The sequence below is a fragment of the Anopheles arabiensis genome, chromosome X (genome assembly GCF_016920715.1).
Source record: "Anopheles arabiensis isolate DONGOLA chromosome X, AaraD3, whole genome shotgun sequence".
NCBI classification, from domain to species: Eukaryota; Metazoa; Arthropoda; class Insecta; order Diptera; family Culicidae; genus Anopheles; species Anopheles arabiensis.
In genome coordinates, this window is record NC_053519.1 from 16,567,853 (window position 1) to 16,593,834 (window position 25,982).

At 45.9% G+C, this 25,982-nt stretch overlaps 1 protein-coding gene across 1 annotated transcript; it reads left to right on the forward strand.

Moving 5' to 3' along the window:
* The first annotated feature begins 1,145 nt into the window (after positions 1 to 1,145).
* Positions 1,146 to 25,457, forward strand: LOC120906719 (homeobox protein slou). Its single transcript, XM_040318604.1, has 5 exons — positions 1,146 to 3,054; positions 5,489 to 5,924; positions 23,886 to 24,042; positions 24,126 to 24,249; positions 24,351 to 25,457. The coding sequence occupies exons 1-5, from the start codon at positions 1,798 to 1,800 to the stop codon at positions 24,567 to 24,569; spliced, it is 2,193 nt and encodes a 730-aa protein (XP_040174538.1). The 5' UTR covers positions 1,146 to 1,797; the 3' UTR covers positions 24,570 to 25,457.
* Positions 25,458 to 25,982: the final 525 nt, after the last annotated feature.

Below are 25,982 nucleotides of genomic sequence, written 5' to 3' on the forward strand. Positions count from 1 at the left end.
CTTCACACAAATAGCTATCGTAGCTGGTAGCAACAACAACAACAACAACAAAAACAACGCCACTACATCTCTTCCCCTCCCCCTCCCCAGAGCGAGACAAACGATCCGAAAAGCGATCGATTACGGTGCCGGATTGGCAATGGCGCGCTATTATCACACTCATTGAATTAGTAAAATTCCTAAGCAGCCCGAGCAAAGCGCGCGGAAACCGGGCGGGCACCAGCAGTGGGCAGAACCCATTAGCAGAGCTTAACGAAACGTGACAAAGCGCGTGCAGCAAGTGGAGTGGTGGATGGGGATGAAGGACTGAGGGGGGGCGAGTGCTCGAGGAGTAATCTTTTAAGAGAAGCGTACATATTTTAATTACTTATTGTGCTTAATATGATGTAGACATTTTCCTCTTGCCGCTGTTTCTCCACCTTCCTTTCCCCCTGAAACGGTCAAGAGCTCCTGGCAAAGGAAGGAAAAGCAGGTGCGTGTGTGTGTGTGTGTGTGAGAGAGAGAGAGCACGAGAGGAGGATAAAATAACAGCACTTAGGTCGCCACAGAACTTGTAGCTGCAAATCACGTCTTGTGCCGCGTGCATTGTGTGTGACCGGGTTTCCGTTTCACCTTTTCCACCGGGCTATACGGGAAAACACGCAGCCATCTGAGATTGTATGAGTAGGCGAGAGAGAGAGAGAGAGAGAGAGAGAGAAAGAGAGAGAGGGCATAAAAAAGAGATGAAAAAAAGCAGAGAGCAGATTTCCCACAGCGTAAGTACAAGCGCCTAATGACAATTTAATCGTACAGCGAGCTGGCTGGAAAAACGTTTTCCCCCCAGGGGTGGGCGGAGGAGTGGCGAAGGGACTTACAGCGATAGCCACCGCCGCCCTTCTCCGGTCTAAAAACCCGCGACAAGAACCAACAAACTCAAACCATACCCAACGTAGGCGCAGCCAAACCGGACCGGGGCGTGGCTTCGCGATGGTTTTCCGGGATCAAGCGTGTATGTGAGTGTGTGTGTGTGTGTGTGTGTGTGGTTTGGCCCGTCCCACTGCGCAGCAGCGTTCGCCAAACCAAAGGGGGTTTTCCTCAGCACCCAGGCAGCAGCTCGCCAGCAGTGTGCCCGGCTGGGAAAGCCTCAGTCGATTTTTACCATCGCTGCCAGCCTGTTGTGTGCTGTGTGTGCGTGTGCATACAACCTAGTGGGTTGTGTTCGTGATTTTGGACGTTTCTTGTGCCACTGGAGAGAAGCAAAAAAAAAACAACAACCCTCGCGAGAAAGAACGGCTGACTTTGTTTTCGCGTTCGCCCGAGAGCAGAGAGACACACAATCAAAAACGGTCCAACGTGCCAAACGGGATCGCAACGACGCGCTCAACTGACCAAAACTGAGCAACAGCAGCAGCAGGACGCAGCCACGAGGCTGCATAGCGGGTGTGGCAGCTTGCAAGTGCCAACACAGGCTGGCGGAAAGTGTATTGTTTTGTGTGTTTGGGTTAGTGTTTTGTGCCCTGTTTTTCAACTTTGAAGTCTTTGAACTTGCCGAGCAAAAACAAAAAAAAAACAAAAAAAAGCAGCCAGCAAGAATTTAGTGTCAGTGGGCGCCTAAATGTATGCAGTGCGCTGCAAAAGCTGCTCGAATGGTTTAAAAATGATGAAAGTTAGTTTAGCATTTGCTGATAAACGCTACTGAGTGGATTGCTGAGCCACCCAAAAAAAAAAAAGAAGAAAAAGAACTCCAAGTGAGTGTGTCTGTGTGTGTGTGTGAGAGTTTGTGTGTGTAAATGTGCATCTGAGGAACGGTTGTGAACTATGGTAATGATGCAATCGCCAGTGTCTGATTGCGGGCAACCGGAAAGCCCATCGCTCTCGCAGCCCAACTCGCCGCCCGCCTCGACCGAGCTGGCGTCCCACTCGCCCAAGACAATTGCCCTGCTGAAGAGTGGTGGTGGTGGTGCCGGGACCACCACGAGCACCACGCCGACCAGCAGCTCCCAGGAAGCGTCCGAGCCGGGGGAGCTGGTTGTGCGCGGCGGCGGCGGCACCTTTCTCGATCTGCGCGCCAACAGCAGCCACAGCAACAGCAGCAACAGCACCGACAGCGAACCGCTCGACGGTGAGCAGGAGGCGGCGGACGGCGGGTGCGACACGTTCGCCGACCAGCCGGGGGCCGACCCACGACAGGGCGCCTACTCGCCCGCGGACACGCAGCACACTCAGCCGCCGCCGCCGCCGTCCACCGGCCCGGACCGGTCGGTCAAGTTCTCGATCGAGCGGCTGAAGCACCTGGCGGACGGGCACGGGCTGGCGGTGCGGCACCATCACCCGCTGCACCATCACCAGTCGGCGGCCGAGCAGCTGGTGCTGGCGGCCGGCGGCCACTTCCCACCACCCGGGTCGGCCCATCCGCCGGTCGGCCCGGGCGTGTCTGTGATACCGTCCGGCGCCGTGCTGCCCCCGCTGCATCCCGCCGTCCTGCACCCGGTGCATCCGGCGCACCCGGCCCACCATACGCCGGTGGCGGCCGGTGTCGCCCCGCTGCAGCCATCCTCGTGCTTTCCGCACGCGTCCGCGACGGCGGCAGCGCCGCCCCATCCCCATCAACACAGCCACGGCCATCAACGTCACCATCAGGCGGCGATCGCGGCAGCGGCGGCGGCGGCTGCGGCGGCTGCGGCGGCTGCAGCGGCTGCCGTCGCTTCCGGCTCCAACCATCCGGCGCAACCTCAACAACAGCACCAGCAGTCGTCCCCGCACGATCCCACTGCGAGCCCACCCGGTCAGCCGCCGCCGGTCCTGCACCCTGGCCACCCGTTCGCTATCAAATATCCGGCGGGCAGCGCGTCGCCCACCGATCTCGAGATCGAGCGGTTCAAGATAGCGCGCACCGCGATCAACAGTACGGCCGCGTTTGCGGCGGCCGCCGCCGCCAAGGAGCTGTCCGACATTGGGTTCAGGATACAGCTGCAGGACGGTGCCGGCCAGCACCACGGCGGGTACGCGCGCAGCGACACCAGCGAGGAGCTGATCGTGGACGGCAACGAGGAAAGCTCGCAGGACGGCATATCGGTAAGTGTGGATGGATAGATGGTAACTAGCCGCTTAGGGAGCTGTTGTGGCTCTAGAAAGACATCATTTCCTAAACTATGAGGTCCTCCAATTCTAAAAAACTAGATTACAACATCTGAGACGTTATTCGCACCTGTTGTAGTTACTTGCGTCCTTGCAGTAGTTCACCTTTATATCTCTATCTTTTATTTCAAGGTCTTGATGCACACGCACCTTAATTCCAATAAAATATAACAGCGACTTAAATCTAATGACGGAACTCATTTCTTGTCTTTTCAATTCTGAAGATCTTCTCCTTCTTTTTGAGTAATGTTCCCCGTGAATTCACGCCTGATTTAACTCTAAAGTTCAGAGTACCCAAGGAATTCTATATCTGTCACAGTTTGAAGAATTATACCGATATAAACTCTTGTAGTGACAGAACTTCTTGGTTAGTTTCATCAGAGTAGCATCGTTATACGCCAGGGCGTCTTGCTATGCCCTCACTGCCACTGTTTCAAGAAGATAATCATTTACAAACGTTTAAATAAGCTCCAGTCTTTCAATGAATAGGTTTACTTTGAGGTTTTATGTTTAGTTAGTGATGCAGGGTAAGATATATTTTAATGAGAGACCTATTAGTAACTAGTTTCAGGAGCATTGCACGAATTTGGCTACATTCAACACGTTTTAAGCACACTAGTTAAAAGATCTGAGCTAGAACTTCCGTATTCTACGAATGTAGTGCTTCGATAGTGTGATAACAAGTGAGACTGTTGTGCTTACAGAGTTTCGAATCATATAATGGACTACTTGATCCACTCGGTGGAATGTTTGAAATGGTAAGGGGATGTTTGCAACGTTGCTATGGAGGTTTGCATGCATATAGGGGAATCTGTCAAACACTTAGGAGAAGTGTACAAAACAGCTATGGAGTTTTGCATCCAGCTATGGAGCGCTCGGTTGTAGCGCTGTAGAAATTTATCAAAAAAAAAAAAAAATTAAAAGCACTGCGTGACGATTTAAATTTTTGGAGTGATTAAACATATGTTTCTGGTATTGTCATGCAACATAATAATTAAGTTTTAAATTCAATTTGCTATTTAAACAATATTCTTTGTTACATTCCCTACTCTACTATTTCTTCTTTGCGGCAATATTTTTCCTTATAGTTAAACATGAATTTTTAAATAATGTTCATCATAGTTCTCCTACCTAGTAATCAAATTACCCCCCTTCTTTCAGCACCCGCGTTAAATTTAGAACCCACTAAAAACCAGCATGAAATTCCAGAAAATAGTAAAGACTATGTCAAACGATTTCTTGCAAAACTTTGACAATACCCTCAAGAATCATCAATGTTAAATACGTATGAAAATGTTGATGATGTAAAAAATAGTAGAATTGGGTGTTGAATCGGATAGGACGTAGTGAAAATTTAGTCCGAATAAATATTATTACGGATTAACCACTATTTCGTTCTGATGATCGTAAAACATGTGTTTAATCACTCCAAACATTTAAATCATCACGCAGTGCTTTTAATTTTTTTTTTTTTGATAAATTTCTACAGCGCTACAACCGAGCGCTCCATAGCTGGATGCAAAACTCCATAGCTGTTTTGTACACTTCTCCTAAGTGTTTGACAGATTCCCCTATATGCATGCAAACCTCCATAGCAACGTTGCAAATATCCCCTTACCATTTCAAACATTCCACCGAGTGGATCAAGTAGTCCATTATATGATTCGAAACCCTGTAAATGTGGTGACGTTCCAAAACCAACCAGTACAGTAGTCCGTCCTTGTGTATTCTAAATAGTGGCGAAGTCTGTGTCTTACTTTCAAGATTATAGCGTGGGTTAATGATATCCAATTGGGTTACAAAAATCCTTATAGGACAAAATAATACAGTTTTAGGGCCACGAGATCTTAGCTCTCATCTATTGCCATCAATGTGTCAGGATATTTGCGAGACTGTATTTCTCTTATTTGCCTTGAGTTTTGGCACAGTATATCTAGGGCCTAGTGCTATTCTGCTGACTGACATCAGACATGAGTCAATTTGCTTCTACTGAGAAGTTTCCAAGAAGGTTTCTTTACGGGTAAAATGTCTTGTCTTGTCCGTTTTGTGCTATCCTCTTTGGCCCTTCAACCTATCTACGTATCTCAAGCTCTGTCTCATATGGTCATGTCTAGAAAGCTGCCGTTGACAGCATTAGCATCATCCATGGAGCTCGACGACTCGTAGCAGAAGAGTTGTTTGTTTGTGAGAAATTTTGTTATAGGACGAAATGGATCCACAAACTTCATGAGTGTCGCCATTCCACATAATCCAACACGCACATACATCAATATCCTCATTGAGGTATTTTTTCTCTTTCTCTCTCTCTCTCTCTCTCTCTCTCTCTCTCTCTCTCTCTCTCTCTCTCTCTCTCTGTCTCTTCCGGCACAAGGGCTGCCCGGTGGACCTGACGCGCTCCATGGACAACGGTGGCGACACGAAGCCGCACGCAATCCGGGACACCGATAAGGAGGCCGCCTCGAAACGGTTGGCCTTCTCGGTGGAGAACATTCTCGACCCGAACAAGTTCAACGGCAAGCAGCACTGTGCGTCCGGTGGTGGTGGTGGTGGTGGCGGAGCCGTCACACCCATCAACGGCGGCATCTTCGGCCCCAAGCTGAACGGGACCAAGCTGGGCGGGCCCGCGCTCAACGGTGCCGCCGGTGGCAACTACGCCACCAACAACAACTGCACGGTTAACAACAACAACAATAACAACAACAACAACAACAGCATCAACCACAACAACAACGCCAAGTTCTGGAGCCAGACCGGTGGGCTCGAGCGGGACGACAAGCTGGACGACGATCACAGCGATTCGCGCTCCGGTAAGTACTGCAGTGGGATTGGGGGAGGAAATGGGGGGATGGGAAGAGGGAGTTTAGTGGAGGGTTGATGTTGTTGTTTTTTGTTTGTTTGACTTGTCCTCGCCATGTGCTGTGCGGTGGAAGAGCAAAAACATATCATGTCGCATTAGGGGCGCGTACAAGTGTCAGTGCATCGGGCCGGTGTGTTGGCCGCAGTGTATCAACAAACAGGAAAGCAAGTGTGTGTGTGTGTGTGTGTTTGTGTGTGTTAGAAAGAGTAAGGCAAACGCAACTAAGCTCCAATGCCCAGTTTGTTGCAATCGGTCAACCTCAAAATCAACCTTTAAATAAACAAATTACTACTAACGGCGCCTAAATCTATGCAATGCGTGTTACAAAATTAGCTTTTTACGGCACTTCAAGCGATTGATTCGTCTATTCAACGACGGACGGCTGCCGTCTTGGTCACGACAACGTAAAAACAGGTGAAAAATAAGTGTCCCTTTCCATGTATTGACCGACACGCCCGATCCGATCGGCAGCATCTTGTTAAGCCTGGCCCATACGAACCGGGCGCCGAGCTGGATGAAGCCAACTATTAGCTAATCGAAGCTAACATTTCCACTTTCTCCCAGCCCGGCTCTGTTTACACCACTCCCCATGATGAGTCCCAAAAATTTGTCCAAAAAGCCAACAACTGTCTAAAAGAGGCTTAGCTTCGCCGGTACATCTGTTGGACTGGTCACTGTGGAAAGAAACCAGCAGCCAACGAAAAACGAAAAAACAGCCCACTCAAAATGTCCGGCCACCTGAATGGCTGAACGCAGATCGAATGGTTTCCTGAGCCGCGCATTACACGACTTCTACAAATAGATTCCACCGATGCCATTGCCATGCCATGGATGCAGTTCCCGGTGTCCGCTCGATGCAATACGCAATTCTTGCCAAGAGTGCGCGCGATAAACGTGTACCGTATGCAACAAAACGCACAACAGCAACAACAAAAAAACTCCCCAAACCCTTGCATCAAAATCTTTTGCAAACTGCAATGGTGCACACGGGTCCACGAATCCGAACATGTCGTATGGGTGCAGTTTGAATGGGCTTAGCCTGCCAGGGAGGAGGGGGGGGGGGGCAAGAAAAAACCCTCCGTCCCGGTTGGTTTGGAAAACAAATCACGACCACATCACGGATGGGAGAGGCAAGAACCGACCAGAAGGCAGCTGCATAGCATTCAGGCAACTGCAACTGAAGCTAACGATATCGGCATTCGCTTTTTTTATCTCTCTGTCTCTGCTCCTGTTCCTGCAATTCAAATTGGAATTGGCCAAAGAAAAACAAATCACACCGGCGCCTAACCTTTGGGCGCAAAGCCGAAGGTAGATCGCACTTAAACAAATAGCCGTTGCATTGTTGTTTGCCGACATGCAGGCGCTATCAGCCGCCGTGCAGTGCTCGGCTGCATGCAACTTTTCTAGCCGACTTCTTTTCTTTTTTTTGTATCGCGCTTTTATCAGCTCGTCGCGATCCTTCTTACTGCACACTGCACACTCCACGCCCTTGGCGCAGTCTCGTCGCTCGATTAAGTGACACATGCACAAACACACACACACACACACATGCAAACGCACTGCCAACCAGTAAAGCTCGTGAAACGTCCCCCTCACTTGCTGGAGACCCAGACGTGACCGGGGAGCCGATTGTTTTCCTTTGCAAATCGAAAAACCGGATCACACTCGGCCACTATCGCCAATTTCCAATTTGCGATGCCTCCCCGGTGTGGTGATTGAGGTGGTGAGAGGGGGAGGACTGGAGATGGAAGTATTTTTCCACTTTTTTATTTTTGCTCTCTCCCTTTTATTGTTGGCATTCCTTCGCTCGGCACTGATCTGGGCGGATTTCTGGCTCGGTCATCTGTCTGGCCGTTAGCTGATATTGGCGGTATCGCTGCAAGCGTTCTGGTTGCATTTTGCAGTTTTATTTTTTAGCTTTTTTTTTTGCACTGCTGCTGCATGGAAAATCGATACGCACGGTACGCTTTTTTGCAACTGAGACGCTGCTGCTGCTGCTGTCCGATAAGCGATCCATTTAGGGGTCGTCAGCGAAATCGTTTGCGGGACATTTTGCTTTTTATTTGGTGTACCCGTTCGTTTGAGTTTGCGGTCTGGTAGTTTAAAAACGATCAATGGTATGATTTTTCCAACGTGTAATAATGTTGAAATATTAAAACAAAGCTGATTTTTTGCACCAATACCTCAAAAACCCGACTTTTGTCAAACGGATAGCATACATTTAGGCGCATCAATATCAAATGTTGCTGGTTTATGCTTTGACTGTACTGAGTCGATACATGTTGGCTGTAGGATCATTTGTTGTGCAGCCTCGCCTTAAAGTATGTAAAAAGGATGTAGATGTGCGTACTGCTGGTGTTGACTTGCAATGCCAACAACAATTAAACAATTACATTTCGCCATGTTGGATTTCACCATTCGTGTACACACACAGACACACAAAGTATTTTAAAATCGTTTTGTTTTTTTTTTCTTTAGGCCGAGGAGCGATATTATTATTATTTTATTATTATTTTTATTCTGTTTGAAATTAGTTAAGGTATTTTGCAGTAAGTTTTGAAATATCAATAAAAAAAACCTTTTTTGACGTGATATTTATGGTTCAATGATTATAAAAAATCAACCCTTCATCGAGAATGCGACGATTCCGCGTTTGTTTACAAACTTAATAGGCTGAAATAATTTAGGCTGAAAATCTGAGGCTAATTTTGCAGTTTAGATGGAGACTTGACATGCTTTCAGCCATCAGCTGTCAAACTTCATATAAAAAAGATACTTTTCATAGATTTCAACTGATATCAAATTGAAAGTGCACTTTAGTTATCACATAGCATACATCTAGGAGTGTGAGCATGTGAGTGTTCTTTTTACTTAACTTACAATGTTTAGGTAACTAAATCATTTAATGGAGATGAGAAGAACCTTACTCACTGAGCTTGTCTTCCCAATTTAATGAGCATACCGAGACGCCGAGTAGATTGAGTGATATTTTTGTATTGTGATTTTCCTGAAAATATACTCAATTTAAATAGTTACTGCATCTACACAATTCAAGCTTTTTCTATTGTATTGCGTTGTAGAGCTTTGCCAATAACGTTTGGTAACGTAGAATTTCAGCAGCATTATGCAAAAAAAATTTTGAAGCAGAAACAAAAAAACAAAATTTCAGCACGAAAATACTCAAAAATGTGTACTAAGAGCATAACATACAGTTAGGCGCATTTTATTGTAATTTAATTGTAAAATTCGAACTTTAAACTTTGCTGTTACACTCGATTACAATGGCCAGAGACATCTTATGAAGGCAGTTACCAATTACAGTACTATTATTGTGCAGTAGTTGGTTGCTTGCAAGTAGAGGCGCAAAGCGCCTGAATGTTTGTAAAACAAAACAAAAACACCTTGTTTAATTACCAGAGCTGATATTTCGAAAACGATTCACAAAGCATTCTGCTGCAATTGATCGACATCTTTTGTGCGACAAATAGCATACACACAGGCGCACAAGTGTATCGCTTGATTTGTAGTGAAACACGCGAAGGCTGTTAAACCGTGTCTCCTACCACATTTACTTTGAAATAATGGTAGCGGAATCCATTTTTTACTGCAATAAAGAAAGCAAAACCCTCTCGAAAAGTGAGTAAAGGCTACACAAACACACACACACACGCACAGAAAACCATCATTACCGCCCACAAGTTGCAACCAGTGCAAACGGTCGCCGCTTTGCCGACCGAGTTTGCAATCGATTAGCGTGCAAATCGTGGCTAATTATAATTACCGTACACTGGCTGCACGCCCATGCACGCGTGGTTTTGATTTGTGCCGCACTCATACACACCGGACACACACACACACACGGTTGCATCGGCACCGGTTGTGTAAAATGGTGGTGAATGTTTCCCATTTTTCGCTGCAGGTTAAGTTATGGAATGACTTTTTGGTGCATGTACACGCGCAGCCCGTGTATCTGTATGTGTGTATGGGTGTGTGTGATATACGTACGACCGTCCAGACGGGTACAGGTCACTGTACTGGGCGTTTGCTTTCATAGTAGGCCAGCAGTTGGCGGCAACGGGTGCGGGGCGAACGCGAACTATTTATAAATAAAATATTGATCAATATTTAGTGGGCCTAATTAGTGCCGGTTTTAATTATAATTGTCCCACCCTATTAAAATCTCACCCACCACACACACACACACACACACCCACAGAGAGAGAGAGAAGGTGTTAAATGAACACACTAGTACAGTCACTAGCCGCCGACGGGTGAAGCTGTTTGGAAGCTGTAACGTAATGTCGATCATTGGACCCGTCACTATATATGTGCATGTGTGGGGACTGTCTCATTCTATCGTTTCGAAACATTGCCGTCACACAGGTGCTGTGATTACAAATTAAAAACACGCACACATTGCGAATCGCACCGGCAAGCTGTCGAAGGGGCGACCAACGAACTGTTTCGGCACTTCGACACGGGTGTATAAAGTAGCCCAAAGGCGGGCTCGGCTCTGTGAAGGTGTAAAATGGCTTACTAGCTCTCCCCTCTCTCTCTCTCTCACATGGATTTTCAGTGTGTGTAGAGTGTGCGGTGTAGTAGATTGCATTGAAAAGGGCTCACACGACACACTAGGTTGACACCTCCCACAGCCCACTGGTACACGCACACAGCAAACGTGCAGAAGAAATCACAGCCCTTTCCTTTCTGCCATCACACACACACGCGTACATGAATGGAAATCCTAGTAAATCCTACGCGTGTTGTTTCGTTGGCGCAAAGCCCAAAACTTTACAACCCACGCGCAGACAGGGCTGCGGCTAACCGAACTTACTTAAAGCCTTCCACCCTTCTGTTGGAGACTTTTGAGAAGATTTTTTTTTATTCACCATCTTTCGAACTCTTTCGATGTGGTGCGAAAAAAAGGGGGCGCAAAAGAGATGTTTTGCAGTTTTGGTCCGTTCGCGACCATTTCCCGATCGGGCAGCCATCTCCTGCTGGCCGGCCCCGTCGCGGACTTCCGGGCTCAGGGTTTGACGGTTCACGGTGTCATTAATTTAATTACACGGCTGAGTGGCGGCTCCGGAGTAAGCACGGTAGGGATAACGAGTTTCCGCTCCAATGGTTCGCTTGGCACGGCAAACCGCAACCAGAAAGGGTTTTTTGCCTTGAGGAGGGGGGGGGAGGGTTAGCTTGAAGGGGACGGATGAAAACCACACCCTGAAGGGGGGGCACGCCGGTTTGGAATTTTAATTTCCACCGCGTTTGCCGAAGATGGTCTTTGCTTGCTAGTCAGGATTATTGTGTATTAGTGTAGTTAACCGAAATTGGAATCGCGGCGGGTGGGGGGAAGGAGCACGTTTTGGAGGATTAGCGCGTAGACAACGGTGCGAACAAGGGCCCGCTTAAGGGCTGCTTAAACGGGGAGCGCGTGGAACGCTTTTCGCACAATCCGAAAGGGGGTTTTTAATGGACCATTGTCACGTCGTCGTTAATTATTTCATCATTTACCACCGCCGCCCATTGCGCCGATCGTTTCGAAGATGGTGTGACAGCCGTGTTTTGGGATGCTGTACTTTGGGTGGGAATGCTTTGACCTGACAGCAGCGGCAGCAGGTCGATCAGCCAATCGATTCGAGCAAAGTTTGATCGACTTTTTCCAAGCCTTGCGGCTGTCAAACACGTCAAACAACCGAAATGTAAACAATATTGTTTTATGAGTCAATGTTGTCTATGCTTGTTTTAAATATCGCCAGTTTTTGAGAGGCAGGACTATCCCGAAAATCAAATGCCGCAAAATTCGGAGCAAAACGAGACACACATTCTGTAATCTTTGAAGAAGTAACGCTTCATAACGCTTTAAATCTGTTGAAAAAAATAATGTTCTCCTGCTTTGAAACGTTGTTCTGAATTGTAAGCAAACATTGGACGACCAATCGAGACATTTGCATTAAGGAGTTTAGTTGGTGGAATACAGAGCATTTCGAAAATTTGTCACTTGACGTGAGGTCTCCGGTATTGAAACCATTTTTGACGGTTGAAAGAATTATAAAATTCGATCAGAAGTGAATTTATGTTGCATTTGACAGCTGATGTGTCTAATCAGTAATATTTGCCCAAAGAATTGTTAAATTTAGAAACTAAAGGTACTAGAGGTACCGTGTATCTCGGGAACTACCTGTAATACAGAGATTCAATCATCCCGAACATTTGATAAAAAAAAACCGCGGGAAAGTGTTGACAGTTGGATGAAACAGTTTAAATCGTTTAACAATTTAATCGCAACATGAATTGAGGATTTAGTAGATGATGGATGTATGCAGTGATCTGAATACATTTTCGATCATGTTCACAACGTTTTATCGTTTATTCTTTAAAAAAACGAATATCGAGAAGAGATAGAAATTATAACATGCACAGAAAATTAGGACCCAAAATTAGGACGGAATCATGTCCACCTCAAGAAGGCGAAATCAAAAAGGATTGTGGTCGTTTTTAAGTGATGAAGTACTTATAAAACTGCTCCATATTGCGTTCACGAGATGGAAATGTATATTTTCACTAGATGTTGTGCATAAAAATACCAATTGGCCCTGAAAAGGAGTTGTTAGTGTGCAAATGTTTGTAAGCATGTTTTGATCTAGCTGTCAAAAACTACATTTTAAAATGGTAGTCGACCTCTGTATTATGGAACCGAAATATTGACATAAAATTCAAAAATATATTTTGTAAATGAAGGCAATAAGCTAGACTCCATCAAAGCAATCTCAATCAAAGGTCTCTTTTGGCTGGATTTAGAAGAAATAAAATTAATAGAGATAGAAATAGAGATGTTCGTTCCATGTGCATCCTTTGGAAGCTAATTATATAAGTTAACTTGCAAAACTAAATCTACAACGTTGTGAGCAGCTTTTCGTCAGTTATTCGGAATTTTCGCCTTGATGGACGAAGACATGCGTGTAGGCATGTTTTTAAGGTCTGCCTTCGATTTTTATAAATTCCTGCCTAGTTTTCGGGACAAAGTTGTTGGAGTAGAGCTTCGGTATCATGTTGGTTCAGAAATTCTCAATGGGAAACAACTGGGAGAAGGTTCGCGTACTAGTATGTCATATTGAATTCCACCGAAATCCGTTTTTAAATGATCGCATTGAGAGTCATTGCTTGCCGCTGTGAAGCCAGTGGACGCGATTTCTGCTTCCTGATATGTTTGTACATGTTTCCCAGGTACTATTTATCTGTTTGGCTAATTACATCGACCTCTCCAGCCAAGTGAACGCAGCATTGTAGCCACTTTTACCTCGGGCCTCATCTTCCTTCGTAGCTTCTTGCCGCTCAGGGTCGTCAGGCATTCGTAACTTGGTTTTCTTGTTGTCTAAGACTTGGCTTGATGCTTTCATTGTTGTCTAATAGTGCCAAGATGTTGTAGATGCCGGAACAGGCTTATACGACGTTCAGAAACTACCACACAGTATCCGTTTTAGACGCTACGGGGTGCCATTCTTTGATCGCGCACGCTCTTGAACGAAGTTGCTTAACTGTTTTCGGTCATCAAGGATAGAATTTGACTAATATAGGTGTCAAATTTTGTCTGCTGACTCATGCAATACTATTATTAAAAGTATTAAACAACGTTTGAAGTATTGAATGAACGTTTTGTTAGTGCGGGTTAAGATAAACTCACGAAAAATCGATAATATTTGTCCATGGACGCATTATGTTTAAATACAAACGATATTTACTTAAGGTTGAAGTGCCGTGTTTAAATGCAGCTTAACCCTGTTTACCGTTTAATGCAGCTGAACACTGCTAGGCCCGAAAGCGGAGTAAGTAAGCGGCTGACGTTAATCAAAATTATTCGTATTTTGTTTAAAGTTTGACAGAAAAAGATGCTATGGCATTGTTTAGGAGTTCAAGCGTTACCCATACATTATGTTACGTTTAGTTGTCCATGCAGCTGTCAGATCATTTTCCATAAAGTTCTTTTCTTATAAAGTTCTTTCTTCTTAAACACATCAGGAAGGTAAATATCTAAAATGAAAGTTTACTAATGGTACAAACCATTATCACATCGAGCTTCTACTCAAACTACGTCGTTTCTCATCAACACTTTTGCAAAACTAAAACAACAAATATGTGGTTCAACATATGAGGTCACACAATTGTTATTCTACACAGCTCCCAGGTGCGTCGACACTCTGCAGTTCAGGTTCCACGCGCTCCCAGAAGCGTGGCCGCATTGCAGCAGCTCCCACCGATAGCCGACTCAATCAATTACAGCATGGAGCGTGCAGGATTTTGTTTTCGAAAAAGCGCTTTTTGTGTTGTGTCACCGCAGCAGCAGCAGCAACGATTTACAGCACCCTAGCAAGTGCGTCCTGATGCGATAATGCACCACCAACTCTCCATTTTGGATCCTTCGGGAGATCCTGGTGTAGCATGCGCAATTTGTACATTGATTACGAATAAATATTAAACCCCCCCGCGCCGGGCGAGGAGTTGGTGCCTAGGTTTGCAGCGGTGCATCGTAATCGTAACGGTGCAACTGGGACCCGGACCATCCCCCATTAGTGTGGAGTTGGAATTTGCCTGGCACCGGTTGGCCAAAATACTCAACAAAGCGTTTAAGCTGCTTCATTGGCCCGGTGCAGCTCGGACGACCATTACCACATTGTGCCATTGGATTGGACCCCCAACCTCCCCCCCCCCCTCAAAAAGCTCCAACCGCAAACCGCACCAGGAACCAGGGATCGTCCTAGGGTCGCCCGTGTACCGACGCATTATCCGGGCAGCAGCTCCATAATAGATGATATCGTACCAGAACACCGGTGCACGACAAAACCTGCCGGATTAGATTATGGTCAGAATACAATGTTTGAGCGCGTGTATGTATGTGTGTGTGTGTTGCCATAATTAAAGGACTTAGTACGCACAGGTTGGGTAAAAACTGCCGGCGAAGATCCTGGAGCACAGATTAAGTCCTGCATTTCTTATCCACGCAAAAAGGGCCGTTGTCCATTGTCACAGCAGGCGACCTGCTCCCATTATGCTGTGAGTTATTTAATTATTTACTGTTTGCAACCCATCGTCCGGGGCTCCGGGGCGAGCTGCGTTGTCGGATAAACAATTGCTACAGCCTACCAGAGCGAAGGTTTTCAGGTTTTGAGGCTGACAGAAAGCCGGCAGTACTGCACAGCTCCTGGAGCACCGGGTCAACTTAGATCTCAGAATCAATAGGCCCAGGCCCAGACGCAAATTGCTCCACAAAGAATGCCGGATAAGGGTGCAGGGCATGCAACAGCTTCACGATAAGTGCTGACGATGACGGTGATGATTTGTTTCTCGCAACCGGACAGCAAACGCCGGCACTGATAATGGAGCTGTGCACTGTCCGCTATCGCACCGATCTCGTCGTCCTCGCCGTCAGCCGCAATCAAACGGATCCAATTAAACGTACCGACTGGCCCGTGGTCTGGTGATTATCTGGTTGCTCGGCGAACTCCATTTGCAAAACGCCCTCTGAATGGCAGATCCAGAGATCCGGGCGTGCCTGGTGCGGACAGATAAACTCCCAGACCCGAGGTTCGTTCTTATGCTAAACTGAGGCGGGCATTCAAATGTTCCACCCAACTAAATCCCTCCCCAAACACACTGCCCAGAAGTTCCCACTTCTTGGGGATCGGCCGCCAACGCCCCATTTGGATCGATTTTGCCTCAGCGCTGTACGGTTGTCGTTAAAACTTTGCCCATTGTTTGGCCCAAGTCCAAAGTGGCCGGTTTGGTCAGCGTTTGCTGGATGAATGCCGCTCAAACGCCCGCGTAACTTATGTCCGACGGACGAACGCTATCGATTAACCAACCAAGCCACCCTCAGCACGGCCACCATTTTGTAGCCGCCGACCAAGCGTGCACTATCCGACACTTAATCAGGCAGCGCCATCTAGCAGTCGGAACGGGGACGCCGTTATCGCCCACGGGCCACGCTGCACCCACCCACTCTCACCGTTCATTGACAGTGTGAGGTAGTTCCGAAATCCTCGGTCGCTCGCGCGAGTAATCATAATAATAACGCCGGCAGCTCTCTCCATCCCTGTTAAAACCCATTTCGAGCAGCGTGTAGCACCCCAGCCAGCCAATTGGGGTTGTACGATTGCAGCGGGGGCGACACACTCACCGACGCCATGTTGATGGTGATGATGATGATGATGGGACGCTTAATTTTAATACTCGCCCTCGCCCCCGATCGCCCCGGGCACCCTCCAGCGGGCGGCCAGCCGCAAAATGTTGGTAATTTTATGACGGTTTAGTAGAGTGCGCTAATTAATCGAAATTTTATAATTACCTGACTTCGCATCCACCACCCACCCCGAGGGCCGGGTGGTGGATGGACGGGAGAAGGGAGGGGGAGGGGGGGTAAAGTTTTCCTTCTCTGCTTTTTTGGCGGGGAGGGACCGACCACCGCTCGGCAAACGTTTATGGACGGTTTTATTCGAGGTGCAGGGAATGAGAGTGAATAATTAGGGAGAGTGTGTGTGTGTGTTGAACGGACGAGAAAAACACACAACCATGACGGGCAGACATTTGCAGTGTTCGGTGTCGTTATGAAACCAGTCTACTATAACGCCTCCTGCTACTGCTGGGAGCGTTTCTTGGGTGGGGCAGACCAAACCAAAAATGGCCCAATTTAAACGCTTCACTATTTTTAGTAGAAAGTGTATCTAATTTTAACACACACACACACACACACATATATATATATATAAAGTAGTAATTAAGTTAAGTATAGCTGGACACAGCGTATCCTTCCCAACACGCCTGGAGGTCTGCAAGCGAGCGGTTTCGTTGTAATTTACAGCGGATATTATTTGGTCATTTTCCCAACTAACTTATTCATATCCATCGGCATTCGATATGTCAGCTGCTCCTTTAGATACGCGCCGCAATGTATGCAATGTGGAAGGTTTCGAAAACCTAGTAAAACATTCACGTTAGATTACCGGACGAAACGTTATTTATTGCAAAACACACACTCGCACACACATACATTAGCCCGAAGGAATGTGAGGGGTTTGCTTTTAAAATGCTTTTCCTTGTAATGATTAAGACATGTGCAAAGAACCGCAACTGTCTAGTACTTCTATTGCGCCCGCCGTTATGCAGTGGGATGTTTTGTTGTGTGTTAAGATGTAATTTCGACCGAAAAATGCGTCAGTTCCTCTCTTCTTCGACTTGTTAAGGTTATGTTATTATTCACCAGTTGAGCAGTGCTAACATTCAAATAACAACAGCGAAGGTAAACTTTACACCTCACCAAAACCGCCTAAAGTTATGCGAATGGAATCAATTTTGTTAAAATAATCAAAAATACAAATTTAAAACATTCTCAAACCTGAAATTTGTCATAAAATTTGAAGCGAAGCTAATGAAACTCCATTTTGTTTCAGTTTATGCGTAAAGTCCAGCAGAGAGTTTCTGGCTCTCTTTAAAAACTAGAACATGCTCTGAAATTGCATACCTTTAGGCGCCAAGCCGACGGGTAATGTTTTTTCTTCTTACAGGGGTTTGAGGTTTTGGGTTATATAGACATGTTCAACGAGTTGTAGATTCGTTCAGGCATATAATAGACTCTTTCAGCGAGATATAGAATTGCTCGGAAGTAGGCGTTGACATGTTCGGTTATACTGTAGAGCTGTCACTTTCGTACCCCTTTGACTGCAGTTTGGATCATTCTGATGACTCATCTGAAGGTAAATAAACGATTTTCATAAAAATATGTTTGTTTTAATTAATTCATGTATTAAACAGCTTGGGGAATGATTATTAGCTACTATTAGGACTTTAAAGAATGAAAAATTGAACCCTGCGGCACAGTGTGTAAACAAAACAAATGACAACACTACAGAATCGCTGAACATGTCAACGCCTACTTCCGAACAATTCTATACCTCACTGAAAGAGTTAATTATATGCTCGAACGAATCAACAACTCGCTGAACATGTCAATAATATCATTGAAACCCCTGTATATGCCTGAACGAATCTACAACTCGCTGAACATGTCTATATAATCCTCGAAGACCCTGTATTTGAGTTGGCAACTGAAACTGTTTTAAAAACTCCAAACACATATCAAAATTTTATAATAATGCAAGGTGAAATGTTTAGCTTATCTAGTATATTACATCAAATAAAAACTTTCCCCGAGTCACGCGAAAATGCGTTCTGGAGATATTCACGTAACTTAGATTTTCGCGTAAACCAAATTTGATACTTTTATACACTTAATTGCGTGTTTTACACAGCTAGTGTAGAAAATTATATCATATTTGTCATTTAAGCAATTTAAAACTTCAAGACAAAAATGAAATTTATTTGGCAAATGATAATTGTTGGAGAAAATTGTACTGATTTGACATCTAAAATGCGTACCACGAATTAACGTGACTCGAAGAATGACAGTATGCAAATTCCAAGGTGTGTATTAAAGTGTGTATTACAACAACAAGTTACCTATCTCTCTTGTTGAGCTCCAGGAGATGTAATTGGGCGGGTCTTGAGCATGTTTTCAAAAGTAATTGTAATTCTTAAAAACACAAGTGAAGATTAAAGTCATTCTTTCCTATAATTTTGCTCCAAATATTGACATTCAATGGCCTTTATTGCATACTATTGAAATACTATCCATTCTTAAATCAAACAGAGGCAGTCATTTTTACTTCTACCCTTAATTGTGGTACATCTCTTGATAAATATACTCGCTGTGTACTACTTAACCTACTGTAAAGTCAAACTATTACAAACGAGCGTGTTAGCGTCACCTTCGATAAGTGCTCCATAGTGTAACTAACACTTTCGCACGCAGTGCAGTGACCGTTCGGATAGAGCCTGTGTGTGTGTATCTCTCTCTCCGCTAGGAGTATGTGACCCTGGTTTTGACCTAACCGTGCGGTCATTATCTGTCGCGGTGCCGCAGTTCAATTAATGAGTTCATTGCGCGATAGTGTGTCTGTGGGTGTGTGTGTGTGCTTTTTTGTGTGCTCTTGTGCGCCCGCTCGGTACCACGGGCTAAGCTGCTCTTCGTCGCGCGCCCAACAAAGGCGCGGGTCATTAGCACCCGTATCGGTCGAGTGGCCTGTGATATGGTTTCAGCAACTTTAGCGGCCAAACATCCCGACGGCAAAATGGGCCGAGGCTGTCAGCGCAAGTGCTTGGGTGCTTTTGTTTACCGCAGGACATCGATCGCTGTCGAAGGACCAAAGCGCTCATTTATGACACGTTGGGTAGTTGTTATTAGAATTAGCTTCTTTTTTGTTTGCCACTGAGTGTTATCAAGTGTGATGTGCTCTTGAGTAGTGAGCAGTAGTTTTCAGCCTCTAGTAAGCAAGTACGTCGCTTGATCTGGACTATTTGGTTTGACTTCGATTTTGGGGGTTTTTCGAGCAATGGTGGCGCACGTACCTACATAATACGACGCTATAATTGTAAATTGGAAAATAAATACTTTTGCCCTGCTGTCGGCCGGCGTATTTGTCTCGCAAGCGTTCGTACACAGTTGTCCCGAAAAAAATACATCGATCAAAGCGAAACCCTCTAGCCCCTTTAGTACCAGTAACCTCTGTGTGCGATAAAACGGCGAATTGAAATGCAATTAAAGGGAATGGTCCAACGGATGTACGTGTGTGTGTGTTGCAGCGAAGCAAGCTACAACTGTTTATCAAAACCCTGTCAACCCTTGGCAGCACGCGCAGTACCGTGCCGTGCCGACAGTCCCCGAAGGGAATTGCCGGTCCCGCGGCAGGACGAAACATGTGGCGACCGCACGGAACATGTGTAGCGGCGGCAGAGTCACCAACCCTCGCTCGACGACACGCCAGTAATCTTGAACTAATTGATGGCAACTGCTATTCAATTACCCGCGCTGCAAACGAACGACCGAGCAGGACACAAAACGACCGACAGTTGACAGCGATAATAAGAGTTGTGCAGTGTAGTGATAGCCACCTGTCCTGTTCTGCGATGACCAGCGTGCGAGTCGCAACCATCTCACGCACACACCTCTCTCCAAGAGCGTAACGCCCCCAAAATGGAGCAATAAAAATCAATTCTCTCCGGAAGCAGAGACGCAGCAAAAGACACTCAACCGACAAACCAATCGGGGATGGCAACAAAAAAACAGCAACAAACTGCCTGTTCTTGGGACGGGCAAAATTAATTCAATTCGATTCCAATAAACCCCCGGGGCGTGCGGTTTGAGCCGAACGAGCCGTAACACCGGGGTTTTTATGTGTGTGCGTGTATCTGGGCCGGTAATTGATTGAGGTGCGGATTGCTACTCAACGCATCTCTCTTCGGCGTCCCTGTCGCAATCGTTTTTTTGGTTTAGCTCTTTACCTCCTCTCGCCCCCCTTGATTACCTTCCTGTGTGGACAGTGTGTGGCAAGGCAAGAAGACGTAACAAGCCGTGATTTTCGGGCCGGATGACCATTTATCTTGGCCCCTGTAGGCCGGTGTAAAGATCTGTCCCCAAACGGACTGAGAGTTGCTCTTTTTTTTCGATTGCCCCATCGTTATCCTAATCCTGCCATCCACACACACACACACACACACACACACACACACACACACACACACACACACACACACACACACACACACACACACACACACCATGCCGTCATCGCGATAATTGGTCCTTAGTAGTCTTGGTTGCGCATTTCTTGCATTTTTTGCCTGCCTGCTTGCTTGCTTGCCAGCCGACTTGGGGAGCGATTGCCTAGACGACCTCGGGCCTCGGGGGCAGACGACGAACCTGAACGGCAAACCCAATTAATTGGATCAAATATTACTAAAAATCACTCACAAACGGACGGGCACGGGCTCTAATGGATCGTTTTGTTTGGTATCGTTCGGTAGTGACACTGCCATTGCCCTGGTTGCTGGTGCGAATCCCATTATGTTGTTGCTTTGATTTTGCTGTGCGTTCTCTTTCTTTTTTTTTTTTCGCTGTCTACTTTAGCAAAACGAAAAGGATATTTGTGCGAACCGAAAACTGTCGGGCCGTTTAGGTGTTTCCGTTTTTTTTTTTGTTGCGGAATAGACATACACACACTCACAGTGACGAGCCCCGCAAAACTTCCACCTTTTGTTTGGGCATGTGTGTTTGTGTGTGTGTGTTTGTGTGAGAAGCAACCAGAAGTGACATACGTGTCCGGGCGAGGGTGGTGCGCGGCGCTACCCTTAACGGCAGCACGGAAAAGAGATTTTATGCAAATTGATTTCCGATTTAACGGTTCGGTGGAATTTACTTTTGCGTGGCCGGGCCCTGGCAATGGTTCCGTGATTTCGGTCTGATTAGTATTTCAATTCCCGCCTGTCTCTGCTTCATCTTCTTCTTCATCCTTCTGGTGTCACTGCATGTGTGTGTGTGTGTGTGTGTGTGTGTGTGTGTGTGTTTGCGCAAACCCCAAATTGGGGGAGGTGAGAGTGAAATTAATTACTTCTTCAGCCAAGCATTCGATTCCTATTTGTGCTGTGTCTCTGTTTTCTCTCTCTCTCTCTCTTTCTCTCTCTCTCTCTCTCTCTCTCTCTCTCTCTCTCTCTGTGACTCTATTTATTTCCTGAGATTTGCAGATAGACAAGGATTCCCAAAATCCCAACGCAATGTCCCTGAAACAGACTTACCACAGTGCCAAAACAGGGGCAAATCCATAAATAGCGTCACGCAAAGCATATGAATGTTTGACTGCGGGAAATTGCGCTTCTTGTTTTTGTACCTCGGAGATAGGAAAATTCGGGGTTTTTAAATAAAATCTAGATCTTTGTCCTTGCATCCTAGTAAAAGCCATCACATGCGATCTACTGTCGAGGGTAGATATTCATCCAATGTTGTACCGTTTTGATTAAAATTACAGAGTTAGTTTCAAACTACAAACATCCAGTATGTTTTTGTTATTGATTTGCTCCATATCTAGTTCCCGGTCATGCCGAGAATGATTGCCATGATGTACTAGAGTCAATTAAAAATATGTCTGACTCCTAGTAGGTCCTGATGTTACGAGAAATACCAGGGGCATTCTTAGCAGTTTTGTTTCAAATCGACTTCAAAGTAATTTCGTAGATCATTCATCATTCCTACAAATCTGGATCAGATGCATTTGAGTACATCGGAATTCATCGTATAGTTAGCTATTAACGTGAAAACAACGGCGTTTTATCATACTTTGCGGCAATTTTCAGAATAATAATAATTCTGTCCAGTGACCAATACCTTGATGGCCGTTCGGGAAATACGAGGAGGACAACAGCATTCAGCATTGCGTGTCCTATTGTCGGTCCTAACAAAAAGTTAAAACCTAAAAACGTGTATTGTATATGTGAACATGAAGATTATCAACTAAATTTTGAAGCTGTCCGGAATTCTCAGTTGTCAAAACGTCCGTAGTTTGAAACATAAACTCGGAGCACTGTCCGTAATACGAATAAAAATATAGTTGAAATTTTATGAGTTTTGATATGTTTCGAGTATTTTTTTCCTCAAACTCAGATGGATTGCTTAGTGAGTTATGCAAAGGTATGACCAATTGCATTTGAATTTGAAATGGACACGTAGTTTATGGACGTTCTCCTAAACGAAAGGGTAGTTAACGCCTCTGTAATACGATTTTCGGTCGTCCGTGATATTAAATCACCCAGGAACCATCTGATCGGAAGGTGATACATTCTACTACGACAAAAAAAGAAAAAGACGTCACGTTGGAGGTTGCGGGCGGTTCGCCGCATTCGAACGCGAAAACTAACCTCTGCACTAATCTATAAAGAGATCGGAAAATAAGGTTTGTCCGGATGTTCCCGGATGCAGCAATAATGTCCTCACCATGTGCTGCGATCTACATTTACGCAACATTGCCCCGAAGCAGCTTGACAGCTTGATCCGCGGGTTTTTGGCACGAGCTGCTGCCGAAACTTTCCAGACTGTGTCCACGGGCAACTACAACTTCTTCACCTCTCCTACCGGCTTGCGACGTCGTGAAACTGATCCTACAAAGACGGGACGGAACCGGCCTATCAGCAAACCTACCATCAACACTATGCATCTACGCATAAACGTAACAACAAACACCCCTTTCCGCTCCAGGTGCCGGAAGAGTTTTAATTGCCATTTAAAACACACAGACACACACACACAGAGTGTCGTTGGAAAAACTTTTGTCTTGCGCGCGTTTCCTTCGCTCCCGCTATGTTTGTCACCACCGCGGCTCGTCATTGGGCGCCCTTTTTCCGGACGAGCGCGGGGCCGGAAGTGCGCGCTCGATAAGCCGCGAGGCGTCGAACGGCATGCCGTGCCGGGAATTGATATGTTTACTGAGCTAATAAATTGTTACGACCGGAAGGGTGCGGGCAATCTATACAGCCATGTTTTGCGGAAAAGTTGCCCAGAAAACAAAGCCCCCACAAGGAGAAGGGGAATGTTTTCCAGACGGGCGGGGAAGGGTTTTTCAAGAGCGACACATCTCTTCACTCACACCTAGGTTTTCCGCACGCTCGATGAGTTCATAAAATAATTGCCATAAATTATAACGCCATCTTGAGGCTCTCGCTCGTTCAACCTACTCAATTACCTACTCAATTACCCGCTCCCGAGGCGGAGCGCGTTTGATTGCTTGGGTTGCGGCAAGCGCGGGGCGAGACAAAGAAGGCTATTTTTGACACACGTGAGCTGCACGCCGGCTGTTTACGAGCTGCTTAAGAGGGCGAAGGAGGTGATACTTCCGGTCGTGACAACAAGCAGAGTTAATTAACGAGCTGTGATAGTGATTTGCGCTCCGGTAATAAACCATCATCATTTGTTTTCTCTCTTCTCTCTCTCTCTCTCTCTTTCTCTCTCTCTCACTGCCATACTTTTTTCGCACCACAGTGAAGGACGTGAACGATATCGACCAGGATGACATGGGCGACGACACGATGGGCAGCGACATGGACGACCACGCGAGCGAAACCGACTCGAAGAAGGACGGCTCGAACAATCGGAGCGGCGACGGCAAGTCCCAGGGCAACAGCTCCAAGCCGAGACGGTAAGTGTTCCGAATCGAGGGGTCCAATGGTGCGAACCGCCGATCGATGACATGCGACGTTCTATTCTTGGACTTTCCGCCAGGGCCAGGACGGCGTTCACCTACGAGCAGCTGGTTTCGCTGGAGAACAAGTTCAAAACGACGCGCTACCTGTCCGTCTGCGAGCGGCTCAACTTGGCGCTCAGCTTAAGCCTCACCGAAACGCAGGTTGGTGCCTTCAATTTCTGCTTCTAACCAGTCAAACGAACACATATCTGGTGATCTGTCAATGAGCGAACTCCATTCCATTTTTGCCCATGCCACGACAGGTAAAGATCTGGTTCCAGAACCGCCGGACCAAGTGGAAAAAGCAAAACCCGGGCATGGACGTCAACAGCCCGACGGTGCCGCCGCCCAACAGTGGCGGCTCGTTCGGACCCGGCTCGTACGCCAGCAGCCTGCTCTACCCGCACGCGATGCCCTACCCGCCGTACGGGCCGTACTTCCATCCGCTCGGTGGCCACCATCTCGGCCACTCGCACTCGTAATCGTCCCTGCGTGCAGTTTTCTTTTCTCGGTTGTGCAATAAGCGTGAGTAGTGATCGTCTTCGAGAGCGACTAGGTAAAAGGTGGAGAAAAAAGCAACACAGAACCACTTCATTTAGGAGTATTAACGGAGAGCAAAAGCGAGAGAGAGAGGAAAGTAAGCGAAACAACAACAAAAACATAACAAAACAAATCAAAATTTTTAGCACGTAAGATCTACACTCGTAATCGGTGAAACGTTCAACTGCAAGGAGAGCAAAAAACACACAGAAATTTCCCGTTTTATTTTCTTTTTCCAAACTCATTCTTCCATGCTCCCCGTTAATCATAGAGCGAACACACGGAGACCCACAGGCGCGCCCCAACGTGATTCAGCGTGATGCGCTCCGTGCTGCCGCTCTAGCAGTAGTGTATCACAGTCTTCGGCTTAGGTTTGTAAACGAAACTTTAGTAAATACCAAAAAAACGGAAAAAGGCAACGATGGATACTATAGCACTGCAGGTGGCGATTCCCCCGATGCCGCCCGACACACCATACGCATGTACAGAGGTTAGGTTTAAGGCTTCCCGAAAGCAGATTCGTTGGCGACTACAACGTGTGAAGAAGAAGAAGAAAAAAGCGAGCTGTTTTGTTTTTAATATATATATAATACTTTACATAAGTGAATTGTACATTTCATCTGTAAAAAAAACAACCACGGCCACAACATGTCTATCGTGTCCTTAGCGCAATAGCAAAGAGCCCAAACATGAGAAAGAGAGAGAAAGAGAGAGAGAAAGGGATAGAGAAAATCGTGCATACGGTGATTGAGAGTGAGAAGGGCGGGAGTCAACAACAGAAAATAATGAACTATAAAACAAACAAAAAACAACTTACAATACTTATGCGAAATCGGAACGATTGAGTCTTTGTTTCATTCTGAAATGCGTAGAAAGAAATGGGATTGTGTTTGTGCTGGTAAGTATACCACTTTACGTTCACGGATGTTGATTATTCTTGCATCTTAGGGGTTAATAGCTTCTCCAGGGATCAAGGATTCATCCAACAGGATGTAGATTTGTCAATGTTTGATGACCTTTCTTTGGCTCATAAATCTAATAGGATTCATGGATATCAATTTATGAATCCTTGGAGATGCATTGATAGAGTTTGTCACATCATCTGATATCGTTTGAGCAATTCTTTTTGAATATCTGCACCATTAAACGTTCACGCTCTGAACCTATGAGATGAATTTAATGCTCTAACTATCATATTTCAATCAAAATTCCCAAAATGCTCTAGGATATTTAGGATCTTCATAAAACACACAAAACTCTTTGAAGAAAACTTTAATTTTCAATGGATATTTGAAGTTTCATGAATCTTTCTTAAATTCTTGAAGAATCATGATAGACTTACTTACTATATAAAA

Excerpts from the sequence above, each read along its gene's own strand:
- LOC120906719 (XM_040318604.1), top strand. The coding sequence starts at position 1,798 with ATGGTAATGATGCAATCGCCAGTGTCTGATTGCGGGCAACCGGAAAGC. Across the intron at positions 24,043-24,125 it reads AACAGCTCCAAGCCGAGACG|GGCCAGGACGGCGTTCACCT; the intron begins GTAAGTGTTCCG and ends ACTTTCCGCCAG. Across the intron at positions 24,250-24,350 it reads TAAGCCTCACCGAAACGCAG|GTAAAGATCTGGTTCCAGAA; the intron begins GTTGGTGCCTTC and ends ATGCCACGACAG.